Source organism: Parambassis ranga, chromosome 10, assembly GCF_900634625.1.
Source record: "Parambassis ranga chromosome 10, fParRan2.1, whole genome shotgun sequence".
NCBI lineage: Eukaryota > Metazoa > Chordata > Actinopteri > Ambassidae > Parambassis > Parambassis ranga.
Genome location: NC_041031.1, coordinates 14,606,364 through 14,625,696, shown reverse-complemented (window position 1 = coordinate 14,625,696; position 19,333 = coordinate 14,606,364). Strand labels below are relative to the sequence as shown.

Here is a 19,333-nt window from a genome sequence, read left to right as displayed (position 1 = left end):
GTCTTTGTACTAAACTAAGCTGAGTTAACCAGGTGCCTGCTTTAGATTTGTATTTACTGTGCAGATATGATGGTGAGGTATCTCATCAAATAAGCAAGCATGCATGTTTTACAATATGTCCGCATTCTTGAAAAAGTTTGTTGCTGTTTTTTTTTTCCAGGTTTGGGACTGCTGGTTACATGGCTATCCGACCTAGACAACGTGAACCAGCTGGTGGTGAGCCAGCGTGACACCTAAATGTTCTGTGGAGGAGCTGTGTGGATCAGACCCAGACCAAACCTCTCTGGCTTCACAGGACAAAGGCGAGGAGGAAGGCAGTGATGTGTGAGTGGCTGTCATCTTTTGCACCCCACTGACTTGACCTTGTGGTAGTGAGCTGCCAAGCAGTGACTGTAACAGCCACCGTCTGTGTTTGAAATTGGAATTGACCTGATTCTGTGTATCTCTGTGTGTGTGTTTTTCTTTTTTCCTCCAAGAAGCTTGCAGGGAGCCGAGATGTCAACCACCACCATGAAAAAGGGAAAAGAGGAAAAAGGGAAAGGTGTGTGTTGTGATTGATTTAGTGCAGCTCAAAGCTGCTGTGACACTTGAACTTATAGATCAGGTCATGTGACGTCTGGTTTGAGTTATTTCTCCATGGAGTTGAAGACCAGAGTGAGTTGGTAAAGGCAGATGGAGGTAGTGGGTGTTTAGAGAAAAGATGATGACTTTTAATGACAGTTTGATGAATATCAATGTGTTGTGGTGAGCTGTGTGACATTATATTTTCCTTTACCAGCCTGCTGTTGAGTTTGATATCAGACTTCATTGTTATTCACATTATACATAACACTCATGATGTAGAGGAAAGGCTTGCTCTGTTTAGTACCCAAGATGGTAAAATACGTTAGGAAAATGACTGATGGTGTAATATTTTTATATTTCAGGCAATAGATTAAAAGAAGGATGGTCCAAATTTGTGGACAAGGTGAAGTCCTGACTTGCAGCAGTGCATTTTCTGTGCTGTGATGGGTTCTGAATCCAGACTGGAAAGCATCAAGCAGACTGTTCCTATGCAGGTGACTAGCTGACTTACAACCGCTCTTTCAAGTATTTTAAAAATAAAGGTGAGGTTGGAGATCGGTCTGTAGTTTCCTAAGACATCTGGGTCCAGTGAAGGTTTTTTAAGTATCGGAATGATCACAGCAGTTTTAAAAGCCTGTGGTACATATCCTGTTTCCAGACAGGTTGATCTGTCCTAATATAGAGTCTCCGATCAGAGGAATAACATCCTTGAGGAGCCGTGATTGGATCGGGTCTAAAAGACAGGTAGTAGGTTTAGACTTACTGATGCTGGTGGACAGCTCAGGGAGGCCGATGGGCACGAAGCAGTCCAGAGTTAGATCAGGATCTGTTTCCAGAAGTAGCGGTGTATCCTTGGCGGTCACAGAGAGATCGTGGTTGATTAGTCCTCTAATATTAGTGATTTTATCGGTGAAGAACCTTATGAAGTCTTCGCTACTAAGAGCTGCAGGAATGCGAGGCTCCACAGAGCTGTGGCACTTTGTCAGATTGGCTACAGCGTTAAAGAGAAAGCGCAGGTTGTTCTTGTTTTCTTCTATTAGTGATGAATAGTACGCTGTCCTAGCTTTACGAAGGGCCTTCTTATACATCAGCAAACTGTCTCTCCAGGCCCTCTGGGATTCATCTGATTTAGAGGACTGCCACTTCCTCTCCATCCTTTGTGTAGTGCTTTTCAGTGATCGGATATTTGAGCCTTTTCTGATTTGTAGTTGTTCTTCAGTGGAGCAATGCTGTTCAAGACTGAGTGTAATGTGTCTGCTGTTTTGTTGTCAAAGCAGTCCATTTCTGCAGGAGTAATATTTAAGTTGGTACCCCCATCAGTACTTATACATGGGACTGTGGGGAGTACTGGTAAGATTGCTGTCCGTCTTCAGACAGACATCGGCTGTAGTAGACCTTTTCCTCAGATGCCGATAGGTCTGAAAGAGTGAAGTCGAAGGTTATTAATGAGTGATCTGAAAGAACAGGATATTGAGACCACACTAGCAGGTTCTCAGCTTCTAGGCCGTAGGTGAGAACCAGATTGAGTGTGTGACTGTGACAGTGTGTGGGTTCATTTACTAACTGAGAGAACCCAAATGAATCCAAGAGTGAGGTGAAGGCAGTCTTCAGACTGTCGGAGTCGACGTCCATATGAATGTTGAAGTCACCCACTATAATGACTTTATCTGTGCTGAGCACTAAACTTGATACAAACTCTGAATAAGCAGCAGCAGATGGACGATACACTACGACAAGTAAAACTAATTCTGACTTCTTCCAGCTTCCGTGAGACACGCTGAGAGTGAGACTCTCAAAAGAACTGTGAGTTTAGGATTCATCTGAAGACTGGAGTGGTAGATTGCTGCGACTCTGCCTCCTCAGCATGTTAACATGATAGTTAACAGCAGAGAACTCAGAAATCTCTGAATCGAAAAAAAAAACAATGTTAGGACCTTTATAGAAAATGAAAACTATGTAAATCAAAGAGCAACTAGGGGGAAAAAAAAACACAAAAACAACACTGTGAATGTGTGGATGACTGTCTGGAATAATATATCCCATCTCCCGGTGTTTAATGTGCACGTCGAGTGACCGTATCGCCGTGATCACTCTCCTCTGTGCGCTGTGTTTCTCCTTCCAGGAGTTGTTTGCCTGGTGCTCATCTAATCTGTCCATCCTTGTTGTACTTCCTCCTTCTGTCTGTGTTCTCTGCGCACCTGAAGAAGCCACAGTCACAGAAACAGAGGCCTCCGGATTGCCCAGCATCAAGAGAGGAGAACAACATGCTCCTCGTTTACAAACACCTTTTATCCTATCTTGAGATCCCCAGGGGTACCATAAAGTGACATGTCCTCCCCTAATTCTGCACCAATGGGGTCAGCTCAGCTGCTGTTTAGTTTACCTTATTTGGTACTGGTTAAACTTGAGAGTAGCGAGTGAGGTGGAGGAGAGGAGCGAGTTCTCTGTTCTCGTGGCGTATGAATCCAGCTTATGTTCACGCCTCAGCCCATCAGCAGTCTACACAAGGACAAAATGGGGTGGGAATTAGGGGTGGGGCGGTTAACAAAATCTGAACCGTTCAGTACACGTGTTTCGGTTCGGGGCTTGGGTTCTGGACATGCGCATCATGTAATACAGAGAGGCATTTTTACCACAGCATGGATTGGAGACGAGTTTTGGCAACTTGGCGTCTCTCTCGCTACATTTGGCGGCTTACAAACTTTTTTTTGTCAAAAGCAACTAGTGACTCTCTGGTGACGTTTGGAGACTGCATGAAATCATTCAGCAGTCAGGCTACTGTCCTCGAAAAGCAGCGACTGTGAGCTCCTCCCCCGCCTCAAAACTCTCACAGCAAAACTCTCACTGTAGCTTCACGCAGCAGGTTCAGCTGCAGGCAGAGCAGAGAGACCCACACCACTCTGTGTCCAATCGTGCGCAAAGCTGCCGCTGGTCCCGTCAATGCTTGCAGAGCGTGATGTAAATAGCATATTTCAATGGCAAAAATAAAAATAAAAACATGGATATCAGCGCCGTTAGCTTAGCCTAACGTAGTCATAGAGTCTCTGTCCGACGGTGGGAGTGTGTGCTTGTGTACGTGTGTCTGTGTGTGTACGCACATCATGCCTATTTGCGCAGACAGCAGCAAGCAAATAAGATAAATAACATGAGCTTTTTAGTTTGTTTAATAAAAGAACAAGGTGTAGACCTGTTCTATAGGTGAAGTTATTTTAAATGGCTTGTTATGATCTAGTGCTATATAGAAATGAAATTGACTTGACCTGATATAATAAGGGGGAAACACTAAACTGATTCTTAAATATGGTAAATGTTGGATAATTAGGGCCCAAGCACCGAGTGGTGCGAGAACCCTATTGAAATGCAAGCGTTTATTATACTTGATTGTTGTTCTGGCTCCGGTACCACCACGAAGTTGACCCTTTGCCAACGCACAGGAAATAGATGTTTTTTTGGCTGTATCTCCCTCATACTTCATCCTACGTGGATGAAACTTCACAGTCATGCTGAACATCTGATTCTGCACGCACTGCTATGCTGATATGCTATAGTCAGTGGGCCACCTACTGGCCGGAAGACCTGTCTTTTGAACATGTGTGTTTTGGTGTTCTCTTCTGGCCTGCAGACCACAGCTCATGCCGGTACCGGGGGAAGGAGGCGGCGGCTGCGAGTCCCGCGGACCGCAAGGAGTGCGAGGGCCCGTCATCGCTGCTTGCAGATTTAATTAGGATATATATTTTGTGCTCATCTGGTATTTCCAGAGTGTTAAAAGTAGAAAAAACCTCAACATTGTAAACCGAACCAAACCGAAAACCGTGACCTCAGATGTGAACCGAACCGTGGATTTAGTGAACCGTTCCACCCCTACACAGGATACAGCTACAGAGTAGCTGACAGCCCAGCCATATATAATCTCATTATAACGGCATATTATCTCGTTATAATGTCAAAACTTATCTCTTTATAACGTGATAAGACGCTATCTCGTTATAAGGTGATACATTTTATTGCTGTAATAAAAAATGAACTGTTTAAGTAGCCTAACCTAACCGGTTTGCTGCTGCACAGTGGACGATACTGTGATCAGTATGCTGATCTGTGCCAGTAAGGACAGAATCTCCCCATGGCTTAATCCAAGCATGAAATAGAACTTTTTAATTAAATCTTGTAAATGAGTCATTTTCCGGTGGTGAGCAGCAAACCGGTTAGGTTAGGCTACTTATAAACAGTTCATTTTTTATTACAGCAATAAAATGTATCTCGTTATAACGACATAGCGTCTTATCACGTTATAACGAGATAAGTTTTGACATTAAAACGAGATACGGTTTGACGTTATAACGAGTTAATATGACGTTATAACAAGATAATATGTCGTTATAATGTGATAGCATTTGACGTTATAATGAGATAGTGATTACATTTTTTTTTCTACTGTGGCAGTTCAGCGCTTCTGTATTGATGTGAGCGACCATTAGGTAAAATATAAACTTAGCCTGTCACACTTGTACATACTGTATGGTGGATAGGACAGGTCTAGTAATCCAGATGTGTACAGCATAACTGCGAGCCTAAAACATACATGCAGATTGCATAAGAGTGGAATAAAAAGATGATTACAGCCAGGTACTGTGATAGTATTGTTACGCACTTTATACATTTATTCATTCATTCATTCATATTTATACAAGATTTATACGAATCACGAGGGATGGTGTAGTGGGCCATGTTGGGAAGACCAGAAAGCACACAGCAGCTCAGAGCGCTACGGTCGACATCCATGTCGCAGGCCTGAGACCACTCATTCGTCTCACTGTCATAGTACTCAACATTAGAGGTGCTGGTGACGCGACTGAAGCCCCCGAAAACAAAGAGCTGGTCCTCAACTACTTCGATGCCAAAGTTGCAGCGGGGGGTCATCATGGAGGACACATTGCGCCAGGTGTTGGTGTGAGGGTTGTAGACCTCAGCGGTCTGCAGATAGGCTGTTCCATCGAAGCCACCAACCTTCGGAGTCAAAGATGAGAAGAAGATGCACCACTTATCAATTGTCACATAAAGTCCCACAATGGGGAAATTGCATTTTTGCAACAGCAGATACAGACAGCAAAGGATACGTTAAGAAAAGATATATACATGATAAAATAAACTACCAATAAAATATAGAATAGAATAGAATAAAAAAACAGTATATTACAGTTATTGCACAGGTGAGTGGAGGTAGAAGTGGTCTGTAAGAAAACTGTACATAGTGCATCAAAAACTAAATAAATAATTTACTGTACACTGTGGTGTGTGAATATTGCACCTATGAGAAGTGTTTATTATACAGTCTGACAGCAGCAGGAAGGAAAGACCTTCTGTATCTCTCCTTCACACACCGAGGGTGGAGCGAGTGAGTGTTGTCAGCGAAAGTCCACCACCATCTCCTTGGTTTTCCCTGCATTGATCAGGTGGTTTTGCTGACACCAGTCCACAAAGATCTGCGTCAGTCCTCTGTACTCCGCGTCGTCGTCGTCGTCACTGATGAGACCAACAATCGCAGTGTCATCAGAGAACTTCTGCAGCACACAGCCGTCAGTGTTGTGTCTGAAGTCCGACGTGTAGAGGGTGAAGAGGAAGGGAGCCAGGACAGTCCCCTGAGAGGCACTCGTGCTACAGGTGAGCAGGTCAGACACACAGTTCTGGGCTCTCACAAACTGTGGTCGGTTTGTGAGGTAGTCCCTGATCCACTCTGACAGCAGATGGTCCACCCCTGTCTGCTCCAGTTTGTCCTTCAGGATCGCTGGCTGGATGGTGTTGAAAGAACTGGAAAAATCAAAGAAGGTGATTCTCACAGTGCTACCGGGCTTCGCCAGGTGAGAAAGAGCTCGGTGTAGCAGGAAAGTGACAGCATCCTCCACTCCAACATTAGGCCTGTATGCAAACTGCAGCGGATCCATGGAGGAGCCCACTGTGGAGCGGAGGTGTCTCAAGACCAGTCTCTCCAGTGTCTTCATCAGGTGGGATGTCAAAGCCACTGGTCTGTAGTGGCGGAGGTCTTTGGGGTGCAGTGTTTTAAGCACTGGTACCACACAGGAGGTCTTCCAGAGCTGTGGTACCACCCCCAGCTTGAGCCTAAGATTGAAGACGTGCTCCATAACTCCACACAGCTGGTCTGCACAGGACTTGGAGCCTGGAGCTAATGGCATCTGGTCCAGCTGCCTTCCTTGTCTTTGTCTTCCTGAGTTCTGCTGTCACCTGGGCTGCTGTGGAGGACAGGGGTGGGGGTGGGGGGTGAGTGTCTCTGTGTGGGTGTGAAATGGTTTGATGTTGTGATAAGCTAAGAGTGTGGGGGCTGTGGGAGAGGAACAAAGGCCAGGAGTCAGAGAATGGAGGTGCGACTGCATGGGGGGAGGAGGGGGTGCTTCCAGCAAAAGAGTAGAATCTGGGATGTTCGGTGTGAGCCAGGTCTCGGAGAACAGTAGGACGCTGCTCTCCCTGTACTCACAATGATGGCGAGTTAGTGCCGCTAGCTCATCCATCTTATTGGGAAGAGATCCCACGTTTCCCATAGTGACGGTGGGGAGAGCCAGTCTGAAGCGTCTCTTCTTTTCCCGACGGTTCCTCCCGGCCCTGCAACCACGGCGGGTCTTCTGAACCAGTTCCGGGGGTATTTGGTGTATGTCCCTGGGGAACACTACAGCTGATTGCACTACGCAGTGCAATCAGCTGTTCCCTACTGTAAACACAGCGCATGTGAGCCGCTTCATGCATTGTTGCGCTGGATGTTGTTGTAAAAGCAGAAAAACAGCGAGAATCCTGATAAAAATCTGCAGGGACACGGTACTATACTCTACTAGTGTGTAGAGAGAAGTTTTGTACAAAAATAAAAAGTAAAGAATAGCGAAAAATAGGGAAAAAAAGAGACAGTAGGCAGGAGCCGGGCTCCACCAGTGCCGGACATAGAATTAGCGCCGGAAGTAGAACTAAACCGCTGATGAAAGCTGGTCACACATTTCTTTCATGCACTTACTGCATAAACATGGTTGTCGTATGCAATGACTCCTACTGCACTGCGCCAGCTGCTCATGGGAGAGATCAGGGTCCACTGGTTGGTCTCTGGGTTGTAGCACTCTGCTGATCGCAATTCCTCATTCCCGTCATATCCACCACATATGTAGATCTGAATACAAAAAAAGGGGGGGAGGCAATAAGAACTTGTCATTTTTGTTGGCTCAAACTGGAGCAGCAGTGTTTTGTAAACAAATGTTTCTGTTCTCTGTTATGTTCCATTGTGTTCCACCCACCCTGCCGTTGAGTGCTGTGCAGCTGGCGTCGCTCCTCTGGTCATGCATGGGTGCAATTTTAAGCCACTGGTTGGTTTCTGGCTGATAGAACTCAGCACTGCTGAGATGTGTGTGCTCATCATAGCCTCCCATGGCGTAGATGCACCCGTTCAGCACAGTCACGCTTACACAACCGCGGCGATAGTACATTGGTGCCACCTCTTGCCATGTCCGTGTGCTCAGGTCAAACCTGCGCACACTATTGGTGGCTATGAACACCTGGTCAAAGCCACCAACACAGTAGACATACCCACAGAGGTAGGCTGCACCATGATAGGCGCGAGGAGGCTCAGAAAGAATTGTTATGTTCATCCAGTGATTTGCACGAACGTCAAATGCCTCGATTACATTAGTTAGATCCCTGCCGCTGCTCAAGCCTCCAATGGCCAATAGGATGGCAGAAGGCAGACGAGGCCGACCAAGGATTCTGTCTTTGCATTCGATGACCTCAGAGACCATGGCCTGGCACATCAAGTTGTCCGTCACCAGCTTATTGGGCAGCACATAACTCTGTATGTACTCTGTAGGCATCATGCTCAGCCTGACCTACAACAATACAGAGAATAAAGAGGATAAAACTGTCTGTGTCAGAATAAATAAAAATACATAAAAAATCCTAATAAAGAACATCACAATAAATACAACAAGTAAAACAATAAAATAATGGTCATTTATTTTAAATGCTATTAGCAACCGGAACAAACGAGGTCTTCATTCTCTTTGTTCTACATCGTGGCAGTCAGTCAGGATCACTGGTGGAATTTAACTAATTATTTCTACTTCGTTACTGTACTTAAGTAAATTTTTTATGTATTTATACCTTACTTAAGTAAAAATAATAGTGCATACTTTATACTTTTACTCCATTACATGTTGCAGCTGTTATCTGTACTTTCTACTCCACTACATTTCTACAGTGTTTGTAGTTATTGTTACATTTGATGAACACAGTGCTGGACTGATGTGAGGTCAGACTCTGCATGGAGGTGGTGTCACGCTGCCAGCTGTGTTTCTATAATTTGCCTCAGTCATGATGTCGGTGCTCTGGCTCAGTTAGCTGACTGTCTTGTTAGCTACTGTCTGCTAACACATGTCCATCCATTAATGTCTGATTAACATGAATCATAACCTGAATCTCAGCAGGAATACTTACACAGTAAAAATGCTGAATGCCTGTTTTTTATTAGCAGCCTCTCTGTTCACTTGATGTCCACAGCTTTTTACTTTAACTTTTACTTAAGTAGGATTGTTGATGTAGCACTTCTACTTTTACTTGAGTATATATATTTTGCTGAGTATTTGTACTTTTACTTCCTCCACCACTGGCCAGGATGGACTGAGCCCTCTTTGAAGTCTTATCTTTAATATATTTTTTCTTTTCTCTCATTACTCTCCTCCCTCCATCTGTCATATTATCATTATCAGCTTATTGATTGTCTGAGTTGCATTAACCTGCACACAATGCGTATGCAAATAGCCAGCATTACATATATATGTTCCTTCTTAGTTTATGTACTTGTACTACTAATAATAAATAATTATAAATGCTTGTGCCAGCGCCCAGCTTTAACAGGAGGTTTGGTAACTTTTGTTTCGTTTTCATATATTTGCTCTTTCATAGGTAGGTTGTCACACCACAAATGCTTGGTAAGGTTTTGAAAAAGATGATGATTTGCATAAATTCTCCTCCATTTTCAGAGTTACCCAGAAGACCAGCATGCACATGAGCACAATGCATCACTCGGGTAGTCTGTGTTGCTTTCTATTTATCACTCATCAGAATAGATGATATTGCACCTTCTGGCCTATAAAAGGGTAAAAGATGGCTGTACTGGCCATCATCATGACATGGAGCACATCTAAAACTGATAACCCTCTATTGGGCTGAGGTTGGCTTCAGTCACTTCAGTCACAATCTAGTCTTGAAATAGATTAACCTATAAAGTGAAAATTATAATGTATAATATAAAGTACCTCTGACAAGAGAAGATATGCGTATCCTTCTCGTTCCTGAGGTTCATGTGTGATCCACCGAATGATGGCCTCAAACACAGGTGCCTCCTGTCTCACATTGAGGTTGTCACGGCTGATGATGTCAATGACATCTTGGGCTGAGAGCTGCATGAACTCTTCACAGAAAACCACTGCCTCAAAGTGACTGAGGACATAGTGGAAAGCCTTGAGGTGCAGTTCAGGGGTGTGGTAGGTTTTTGTGAACTGCCAGATGCCGACGCAGTTGTTTGGGCAGAGCGTCTTTTCAAAAAAGTTGCAGCATATTTGCATCAGCTTCACTATATTAATGGAATCAGCTGCCATGAAAAGCGTCCTTGCATTGGACTCTGTCATGTTAACAGAGTCGGTGTATGCAAACTCAATGATGAGCTTCATCATGTCTGAGGATATGTCAGCAATACTGTAGACTTTCTTGTCAGGTTCAGACGAGCGTGTGAAGAGAGCTCTGAAAGACACAGAAAAAGTTCCACAACATTATACACCACTTACACCACATATGCATTTCAGTTTTTAAAACAGATACTAAAATTAGTCACTAAGTCAATGGTGGATTTATGGGTAACTTTATACAACAGTCTAGTTAAATTAGTTATCTAATTCACTTGTGACTTCTAAACTATACATCAAGTTTAAGTACATAGTAGTAGTGTGTGTGAGAGCGTTTCAGTAGTGTGTGTGAGAGGATAACATTTCAGTAGTGTGTGTGAGAGGTTTCTGAATAATGTCCCTGACGGCCCCTCATAGCAACCGGGCAACCCTTTCAGTTGTCATGACATTCCCCCTGGCTATTATCCACTATGACAGCATGTGCCTCCAGAGAATGCTCCAGAGCACTTCCTGTTTTGAGCCACCTTCCTGTTACACTGAAACACCGTCCTGTTACACTGAAATCTCAATAGTGTGTGTGAGAGGATAACATTTCAGTAGTGTGTATGAGAGCGTTTCAGTAGTGTGTATGAGAGCGTTTCAGTAGTGTGTATGAGAGCGTTTCAGTAGTGTGTGTGACAGCGTTTTAGTAGTGTGTGTGAGAGTGTTTCAGTAGTGTGTATGAGAGTGTTTCAGTAGTGTGTGTGAGGGGATAACATTTCAGTAGTGTGTATGAGAGCGTTTCAGTAGTGTGTATGAGAGCGTTTCAGTAGTGTGTGTGACAGCGTTTCAGTAGTGTGTGTGAGAGTGTTTCAGTAGTGTGTATGAGAGTGTTTCAGTAGTGTGTGTGAGAGGATAACATTTCAGTAGTGTGTATGAGAGCGTTTCAGTAGTGTGTATGAGAGCGTTTCAGTAGTGTGTGTGACAGCGTTTCAGTAGTGTGTGTGAGAGAGTTTCAGTAGTGTGTATGAGAGTGTTTCAGTAGTGTGTGTGAGAGGATAACATTTCAGTAGTGTGTGTGAGAGGTAATTCTGAATAATGTCCCTGACGGCCCCTCATAGACACACCTGAGTGTATTAGAAGGCAGGCAGGCAGGCAGGCAGGGCTGTTACTATGGTGACAGGCTGACACAGGAAGCATACAAGCAGCCAGGTCAGTGACTTCATACTGTTCTTGTCTTCAGCTGTTTCTTTTCCTTATCTTCCTAATATTCAAACATTTCTACTTTGCAAATTAAGAGCTTCATCTTTTCAAATTCTTAACTATGTTTCAGCAAAGTAAATTCAGATTCTCCAGCAATTCAGAGCAATCCTTCACATCAGTTTTTAAAGCAATCCTTCAGCTGCAGCAATCAAACTTGCATTTTCTTCAGAAAATGATTTTCTAGTTTAAAATTGAGATAATCAGTTCACCTGAAGTAAGTGTACTTCCCCAAGATTACTCTGTGGATGGGAAAGTCAACCTCCTCCACTCTGATGACAGCATCGCAGAGCAGCTCCTGGTCACGGAGATCTGTGTACACGTTCATGTTGACTTTGCAGACTTCTTCTGTCAGTGTTTTTTGCCTGTGACACACTGTGAATGGAACACTTGTCACATTACCATGGAGACATGTATACAAATCTACGGTGTCAATACCATGTACTAGTGTTGTAGATACATCATGTATTTTTTGTGTACCTACATACAGTTGTTACAGTGTAATATGAGGTGCTTCTTATAACTTTTAGCCAAAGTGCTAAATTCTTCTAGGGAGGCAATGGGCTAACCTGAGACCCAAGGCACCCTCATGCTGGAGTGGGCAAATCAATGATCAGGACACTGTTATGTTGTTCAACTATTTAACATTGCAGAGCTCAAGGGTATGTTTTAGTATTGATTTGGTGATAGTATTTAACTGTTTTATGTCAATTACACATACACCTATTGAGTGATCTTTAATCTGGAAGTATAAATAACACGTTTGAATCTGCACACACATTCAGTATCACATCTGCATCTCTGTCTGTCATACAGGGGTCGCTTCGGCGCTGTTACTTTGCTGTTGGCTCATAAACGCAAATGCTCACCCACTGCTCTGCTTTTCACATAGAGGAGGGGGCACTTTAACGGGACCACAGCATGTAAAGACCAGGCTGTGTGAAAGGGGGTAATGATATGGAGCTCGAATCTTCATTGTATACATCCTTTAGTCTTATTTATTGTTTTGCTGCGCAATATTAATTAATGCATAACCCTGGACCAGTAAAAGCCTCTAATGTGAGTCAAGACTTGTCAATGAAATCTTCCAAACAAGTTTTGTATCTAAGTTTGTATTTAGAGTTTCATTTGGTTCATCTGTCCGTCTTTTGTGAAGTAGTACCTTAATTGCAGGTAGTCTGTGCTTACTCATCCTATTGCTCTTGTGTTGTGTAGCTGAGCGATATATAACAATAGTCTAATCTTTCCCTGTCTTGTCTGTATTTGACACTTTTGTTTAACAATGCACATATGTGTTCCTGTCCTGACTCCTGATAAAGAAATAGATTAACCTATAATATGAAAATGATAATGTATAATATAAAGTACCTCTGACAAGAGAAGATCTGCGTATTCTTCTCGTTCCTGAGGTTCATGTGTGATCCACCGAATGATAGCCTCAAACACAGGTGCCTCCTGTCTCACATTGAGTTTGTCACGGCTGATGATGTCAATGACATCTTGGGCTGAGAGCTGCAGGAACTCTTCACCGAAAACCACTTCCTCAAAGTGACTGAGGACATAGTGGAAAGCCTTGAGGTGCAGTTCAGGGACGTGGTAGTTTTTTGTGAACTGCCAGATGCTGACGCAGTTGTTTGGGCAGAGCATCTTTTCAAAAAAGTTGCAGCATATTTGCACCAGCTTCACTATATTGAGGTAATCAGCTGCCATGAAAAGCCTCCGTGCATTGGACTCATTGCAACAGAGCCGGTGTATGCAAACTCAATGATGAGCTTCATCATGTCTGAGGATAGGTCAGGAATACTGTAGACTTTCTTGTCAGCTTCAGATGAGTGTGTGAGAGCTCTGAAAGACACAGAAAAGGTTCCACAACATTATACACCACTTTTATGCATTTCAGTTTTTAAAACAGATACTAAAATTAGTCACTAAGTCACTGGTGGATTTATGGGTAACTTTATACAACAGTCTAGTTAAAGGTCTAAATCTGATTGCTGTAACATTATCTAATTCACTTGTGACTTCTAAACTATACATCAAGTTTAAGTTTAAGATAAAATTAGTTTGAGCCTATAGAGGGAGAAATCACTATTAGATGCTTTAATGTCAACATGTCAAACATGTCATTTCATCCAAGTCCCACCTGGGGCCAGCAGATTAACACACACTTGTTCACCGGTTGTTTTTGTCATGTTAAGGACTGCTGCTGCTTTCTTTATGAGGTCAGGCTGTCAACATTTTCCCCAGCAGTTGACTAGTCATCACAACAATTTCAGCAAACACACTGACTGTAAGCTATAAAAACAAGATTGCAATGAATAATCTCCAAACACTCACATCATAAACTACAACAAATCCTTGTTTTTGTCTCCCTATGTCAGGGTTACTAACACATTAATATAAAATTGAGATAATCAGTTCACCAGTTCAAGTAAGTGTACTTCCCCAAGATTACTCTATGGATGGGAAAGTCATCATCCTTCACTCTGATGACAGCATCGCAGAGCAGCCCCTGCTGCACAACGGGGTCAATCAGGCTACAAACACACATCTTGTAAATTACAATGTTCTGTTCTATCTTTAAAATTAATTGAATACTGATAAAACATTTTCTTTGACCAACCTGACTTGCACTATGTTTTTGGTCCCCCTCACCTACAAGTTAACAATTAACTGAGTTAACAAAGCAGTGACACTCATATGCTAATTTGATTTATTGTATTATTTTGACACTGATGTTTAACTGAGGTAAGATAAACATTTTTTTAAACCTGTGCATCTTAATAGGCCTATACACATACATACGCCTTATGTGTCATTCAGGAGCGATCATGACCTGTTACTTCAAAGTGATTTGACAGTGCTTTATCATTTCATTTAATTTGTAACAAAATAGATTTGGCGATTCAAGCTACTCAAAACAGAGCATGATAACATTGTACTAACACATATATAGAACACCTAAAGAAAACAGCTACACAGATATGTACAAATACATAAAAATAGGCACATTAGTGCAAAAAATTGTTGCATTGTAGTACATCTGACACAGGAACATCAGAAGGAACACCTGTAAAACAAAACAGCTCCAATTTAACCAAACATTAAGAGTGGTAATGATAACTCAACATGAACTGATCATGCCTGAGGTAAACATTATGACTGGAAATGGCCTTTAAACTTCAGACAGATGTTTCTGTTTGCAGTGGGACACTTGCTCTATTTTTGGGGAAAGGTAAAGGTAAAAGTTAAAAAAGAAACCATCAACAATTTCTTTTCTGTGCTCTCCTTATCTCTGGGTATCCTCTGAACCAAAAGGTCTTCCTGTGCATAGACCACAAAGTCACACCAGTCAAGTCCAGAAATCAACATTTAGCCCTGGATCTGCCAAAAGTAAGTGTAACTCCTACAACCCTAAAAGAAGAGAGAGGATCGAGGATCCAATGTCTAGGACACTCTGGATCTGTTACAGGCTTCTAAAATTTAGTAGGTCTTTGAGGAGGTTGGTGGTAGCAGACTCTCTGAGAACAATAAGACCTCCAGCCCACATACACAGTCACACGTACAACGCTGTAGTTATAAGGTGGATAAAAAATTATTATTGAAGATACATATATATATATATATATATTTAAAACAGAATCAATAATAATTAAGAATCAAGGAACAATAAATTGATTTGATTCAAAAGTAGAATGTAACAATGTAAGTAAAATAACAAGAATAAAAAGTTCAAATGTCTGGCCTTTCCTTCTGTCCTGCTTCTTCTTGCTCTGTCCTTCACGGTTAAAATAAATCACTGAGATCTCAGGAGAAAAAATTAAAAAAATGTATCCAGTTGTCTGTCCTACCGCCCTCCTGGAAGGCACCTTGCTCCTCCACCAGCATCCAGACGAAAAAGCACCGGACACAGAGGATCCCAATCAGAATCTCAGCAGAATCTCAGCCAGAAAAAAAACAGTCTGCACACAAGTGTGCAGAACAATTAGCATACAGTTAAAAACGTTTTCTGTACACTGCATCTTAACAACAAAATACGTAAGCCAACTGCCAATTTCCCATGCAAAATACATCAACGTATCCAGGCAGCTAGCCTCCGTTCGAAAACCGTTGGTTACATGCTATTACATCACTGCCAATTCCTAGTAGGCTAGCCAACAAATCATACAGTAACAACATAAACACATTTCAAACAAACACCCATTTGCCACAGACAATATCCTGACAATATATATATATATATATATATATATATATATATATATATATATATATATATATATATATATATATATATATATATAAACTCATGAAACAAACTCGCATCATGTACTCGTTAACAGAACAGCTGACTCACCAGGATATTCAAGGTAACAAGGTCCCTCAGCCGTTCCACACACAGCAAACTGGCGTGCTCCCCACAACTCAACTGACACAAAGGCCACAAACTATCTCTCTCACTGTAGTGTACCTGGAACACCTGCTCCAGCAGCGTATCACTTGTTACTTTTAAAACTTTCAGAGGATAGTTTTTTTTTCTCGAGCCGCACATCCGCTGTTCAGCCACCTCTGCGGGAGCTCGCCAGTGCTGTGTTCAAGGGGCGCTCGGAATCCTGTGTACGCAGCATTGCCGAGCCACCGGTCAGGAAGCTCGCTAGTGCTGCGTTCATGGCACACTCGAACAAATGTACATAGGCTAATGTAACAAATAAATAAATCTGTAAATAAATGCAGACAACCTGGGTTACATAAGGATGAGATTTCCTGAGTGATTGGCAACATGTTGATGAAGATTCTCAGTCATCCAGGTCATCATACGTAGAGAAGATTGAAGCAAGGCGTCTGGACTTGTGAAAAACTTGAGTTTTCTAGAAGACGTTTCGCTGCTCATCCAAGCAGCTTCATCAGTTCTAACTGTTTGGTGGGGAAACATGGTTTATACTGTATGTGGTTACAGACCTATGTGGGTGGGTCTGGGTATCTCTTCTGTGCCATCATGGATCTTAATCAAGCGGCAACCTTCGGGGCTCAAAGTTGAAGCCCATGCGGAAGTGTCAAAACTTGTAATTCACGCTGCAACAGCTGGGGGCTGGCTCCAGAAGCGAGTAACTTCCCATAGACTCCCATGTTATGTGGAAAATTGTGGAAATATATGGTCAAACTTGGTCAAAATATATGTTTGTTTGCACATATGGTAAAAGTGTATGGTTGCTCATAGATCGAGACCTCTGACTGAGGCCATAAAGTATTCTGATGTTTAATGGTTAGTTTAGAAATTCGAACTGCAAACCCCTTAGTTGACCCCAAAGATGAAAACACAAGCTTGCCAAAGAGACAAGATATACTCAAGGCCGTAACAGGAGGACCTGTGAGAATACACACACACACTCACATCAAAGATGTGAGTGGGAGAACTTCAATGTCTTTTAGTTTCGTATACGCCCTCCACCTTGTGATTATTGAATATGCATGTTTCACTGAAAAACATTACCTTTTATGCCTTTCTATGTAAATGTAACCACACCTTGTTGTGAGATTAATAAAACGAGCCTAATGCATGGGACGGACAGAAATATGCAAATGGTCAGCTGCAGGAGCAGATCGAGGGGTCTGTATTGAGCTGTGCATTCTCCCTTTATAAAGGCGAAACTGAAACTGATCAGTACTGGTTTTCATTCAATGTTCTGTGCATCGGGGACGGAGTCTGGGAATCCGGGGTGACCAGATTAGGTCACAACAGTTAAAATGGCCGATTTCACAGCAGAAAAGAACATGTTTACGGCCTGGTACAAAAAACCACTCTGGTCTCAGATGATAGGTTCTCTTCTAGTGTCAATTGTAGGGGGGGTGAATTTTTTTACAACTCACTCGTTTCAATTGTATTCGGACTTAAAATTACGCCTAATTATGGGCGTTGCCGCTTGAGTGACAGACAGTTGACGTATCACAGCGTGAGTTTCCTGCTCCCACGATCGCCCGCCCCCCTAAACCCCGCTCGTGCTCCCCCTCTTTGTCCATATTCGGAACTTCAGTTGACGTGACGCTGCCAACATGGCGGCGGTCATCACGTCCCGGAACCTCCCACCGAGACTCAAAACCGCTCTTCAGAAACAAACGGGTGACGTCACGGAAACTCTGTCCATAGTTTTTACTGTCAATGATCTTAATGTATGGGCAATCTACATAACTTGTCACATTTGGGCATTTAACCACTACAAGGCCAGACGCTGGCTGCCCCCGTGGATCAAACACAACAACACACTTCCCTCTTGCACTTTTCCAAATAGAGAGTCAACCAGAGGTACATCATTCGATATTGCCATAGTTGTTATTAATGGAGCTGTATCACTTGGAAAATCATGGTAGACCTCAGTAGACCTAGTTTGAATAAACCACAGATAAAAAAGACAAAAGATTATGAATAGTACATAGTAGTAGGCCTTATTCTGTGAATAAAAATAAATCCAGTTTGGACATTTTTTGATTGATTGACAGATAAAATGCATACAATATAAGATGAAAAAAGATTTAGTCTTTCATTTAGCAGATTATTGGTTTATTATCTTACTGACGTTATTACCTTATTCTATTTAACAATACTAACCTGATGCCCTATCCCACTCTTCTTTCTTTTGGTCTTGCTGAGCGAATGACCATGTCATTTACCAGACCAGGTTTAACACCCTGCAATATTTATTTTTTACTTTAATCAATCTATTCAAATATTGAAAAGGGTAAATAATAGTAAATAGTTACCATGGTTCTTGGCTTGTGCCATTTCTGCTCAGTTTTTGTGCAGCTGTGTGTTGGATGAACAGTACGGATCTTCTGTTGACAGTAATGAGCAGTCTGGTACAAAAGGGCTGCCACATGGTTGCACATGCCATTGCATGAGCTGCTGTGCAGGAACACTTGTAGTTCTGCAGCTCCACAGAACAGCAGTCCTTCAGCACAAGCTGAAAATAGAAATATATGTTAAAATATATAGTTTAATGATTTTAAAACACATGTTTTAGTAGTTTTTAATCTTCTTCAAAGAGTTCCTTTACTGACACTAGTTTGTTTACAATGTATCCCAATATATAATATAATATAATATAATATATAATATATAATATAATATATAATATATAATATATAATATATAATATATAATATATAATATATAATATATAATATATAATATATAATATATATTTCACATGAGTCAATACATATGCTAACAAGCCCGCATGAAACTTGCAGCATATCTTTTACAAAACTTGATTTCACAGACAAGAACTTGTGACATGCATGAACAACCAGCCTGCATGGAACTTGCAGGATAACGTAAAAGACTGGCCCGAGGACAGAATATATATCACTATATCACTATGCACCCGAGACAGGTAATCTGACTTTAATTAAGCTGTTCCACAAAAGTCCGGCAGCTCAGCTTATGAAGATGAAGTTTTATTTTAGCCTCTGGCTATTTAATAGTTGAACTGCAACAATCATTTTATCACACTCTGCCCCAATGTAGCGTCATACAGCTGATTAGGTTTCATGCTGAACCCCTCAGCTGCAGAAGGGGTAAGTGAGAGTAAGAGACTGAACAGCAGGTCAGTTTAGGTCTAACACACACAGCTGCTCACAGCAAATAGCACAAAGTAAATTCATTTCATGCTGGACATGCATTTTACTTGATGTTCCACACTAGAATCAGCGGATTAGTCTTAAAAGTGGAAAATGAAAATGATTTTCACTCCCAGTCTCCAGTGAACTGTGCTGAGGCCAATACTCGGGCCTGCATAAAAGAGCTGGGGAGTGCTGCTCAAACGGGCACAAGAGCAGAACTGACGGAGTGGACTTATCTTTATAACAAC

At 42.1% G+C, this 19,333-nt stretch overlaps 2 protein-coding genes and 1 long non-coding RNA gene across 3 annotated transcripts; 1 reads left to right on the top strand and 2 right to left on the bottom strand.

The window, feature by feature from the left end:
* Positions 1-234: 234 nt before the first annotated feature.
* On the top strand, positions 235-958 carry LOC114443029 (uncharacterized). Its single transcript, XR_003671398.1, has 3 exons — positions 235-324; positions 480-541; positions 927-958. It is a non-coding gene; the product is annotated as an uncharacterized LOC114443029 (long non-coding RNA).
* Positions 959-5,292: 4,334 nt separating this feature from the next.
* LOC114443050 (kelch-like protein 10) lies at positions 5,293-10,314 on the bottom strand (the record flags this gene model as incomplete). The annotated part of the gene is made up of 5 exons (XM_028416956.1): positions 9,864-10,314; positions 8,376-8,435; positions 7,851-8,315; positions 7,577-7,726; positions 5,293-5,568 (listed from the first exon to the last, which is right to left on the bottom strand). Coding segments are annotated over exons 1-5 (1,368 nt in total), but the record flags the coding sequence as incomplete, so codon positions are not given.
* A 1,421-nt stretch (positions 10,315-11,735) lies between these two features.
* On the bottom strand, positions 11,736-13,201 carry LOC114442801 (kelch-like protein 10). The gene is made up of 2 exons (XM_028416601.1): positions 12,837-13,201; positions 11,736-11,843 (listed from the first exon to the last, which is right to left on the bottom strand). The coding sequence occupies exons 1-2, from the start codon at positions 13,176-13,178 to the stop codon at positions 11,820-11,822; spliced, it is 366 nt and encodes a 121-aa protein (XP_028272402.1). The 5' UTR covers positions 13,179-13,201; the 3' UTR covers positions 11,736-11,819.
* Positions 13,202-19,333: the final 6,132 nt, after the last annotated feature.

What these genes read in the sequence shown, in the direction of transcription:
- LOC114442801 (XM_028416601.1), bottom strand. Translation starts at nt 13,178, where the DNA reads ATGGCAGCTGATTACCTCAATATAGTGAAGCTGGTGCAAATATGCTGC. An exon ending in CAGATCTTCTCTTGTCAGAG is followed by an intron (nt 11,844 to 12,836) that starts GTACTTTATATT and finishes TTCCATTCACAG; the next exon opens with TGTGTCACAGGCAAAAAACA.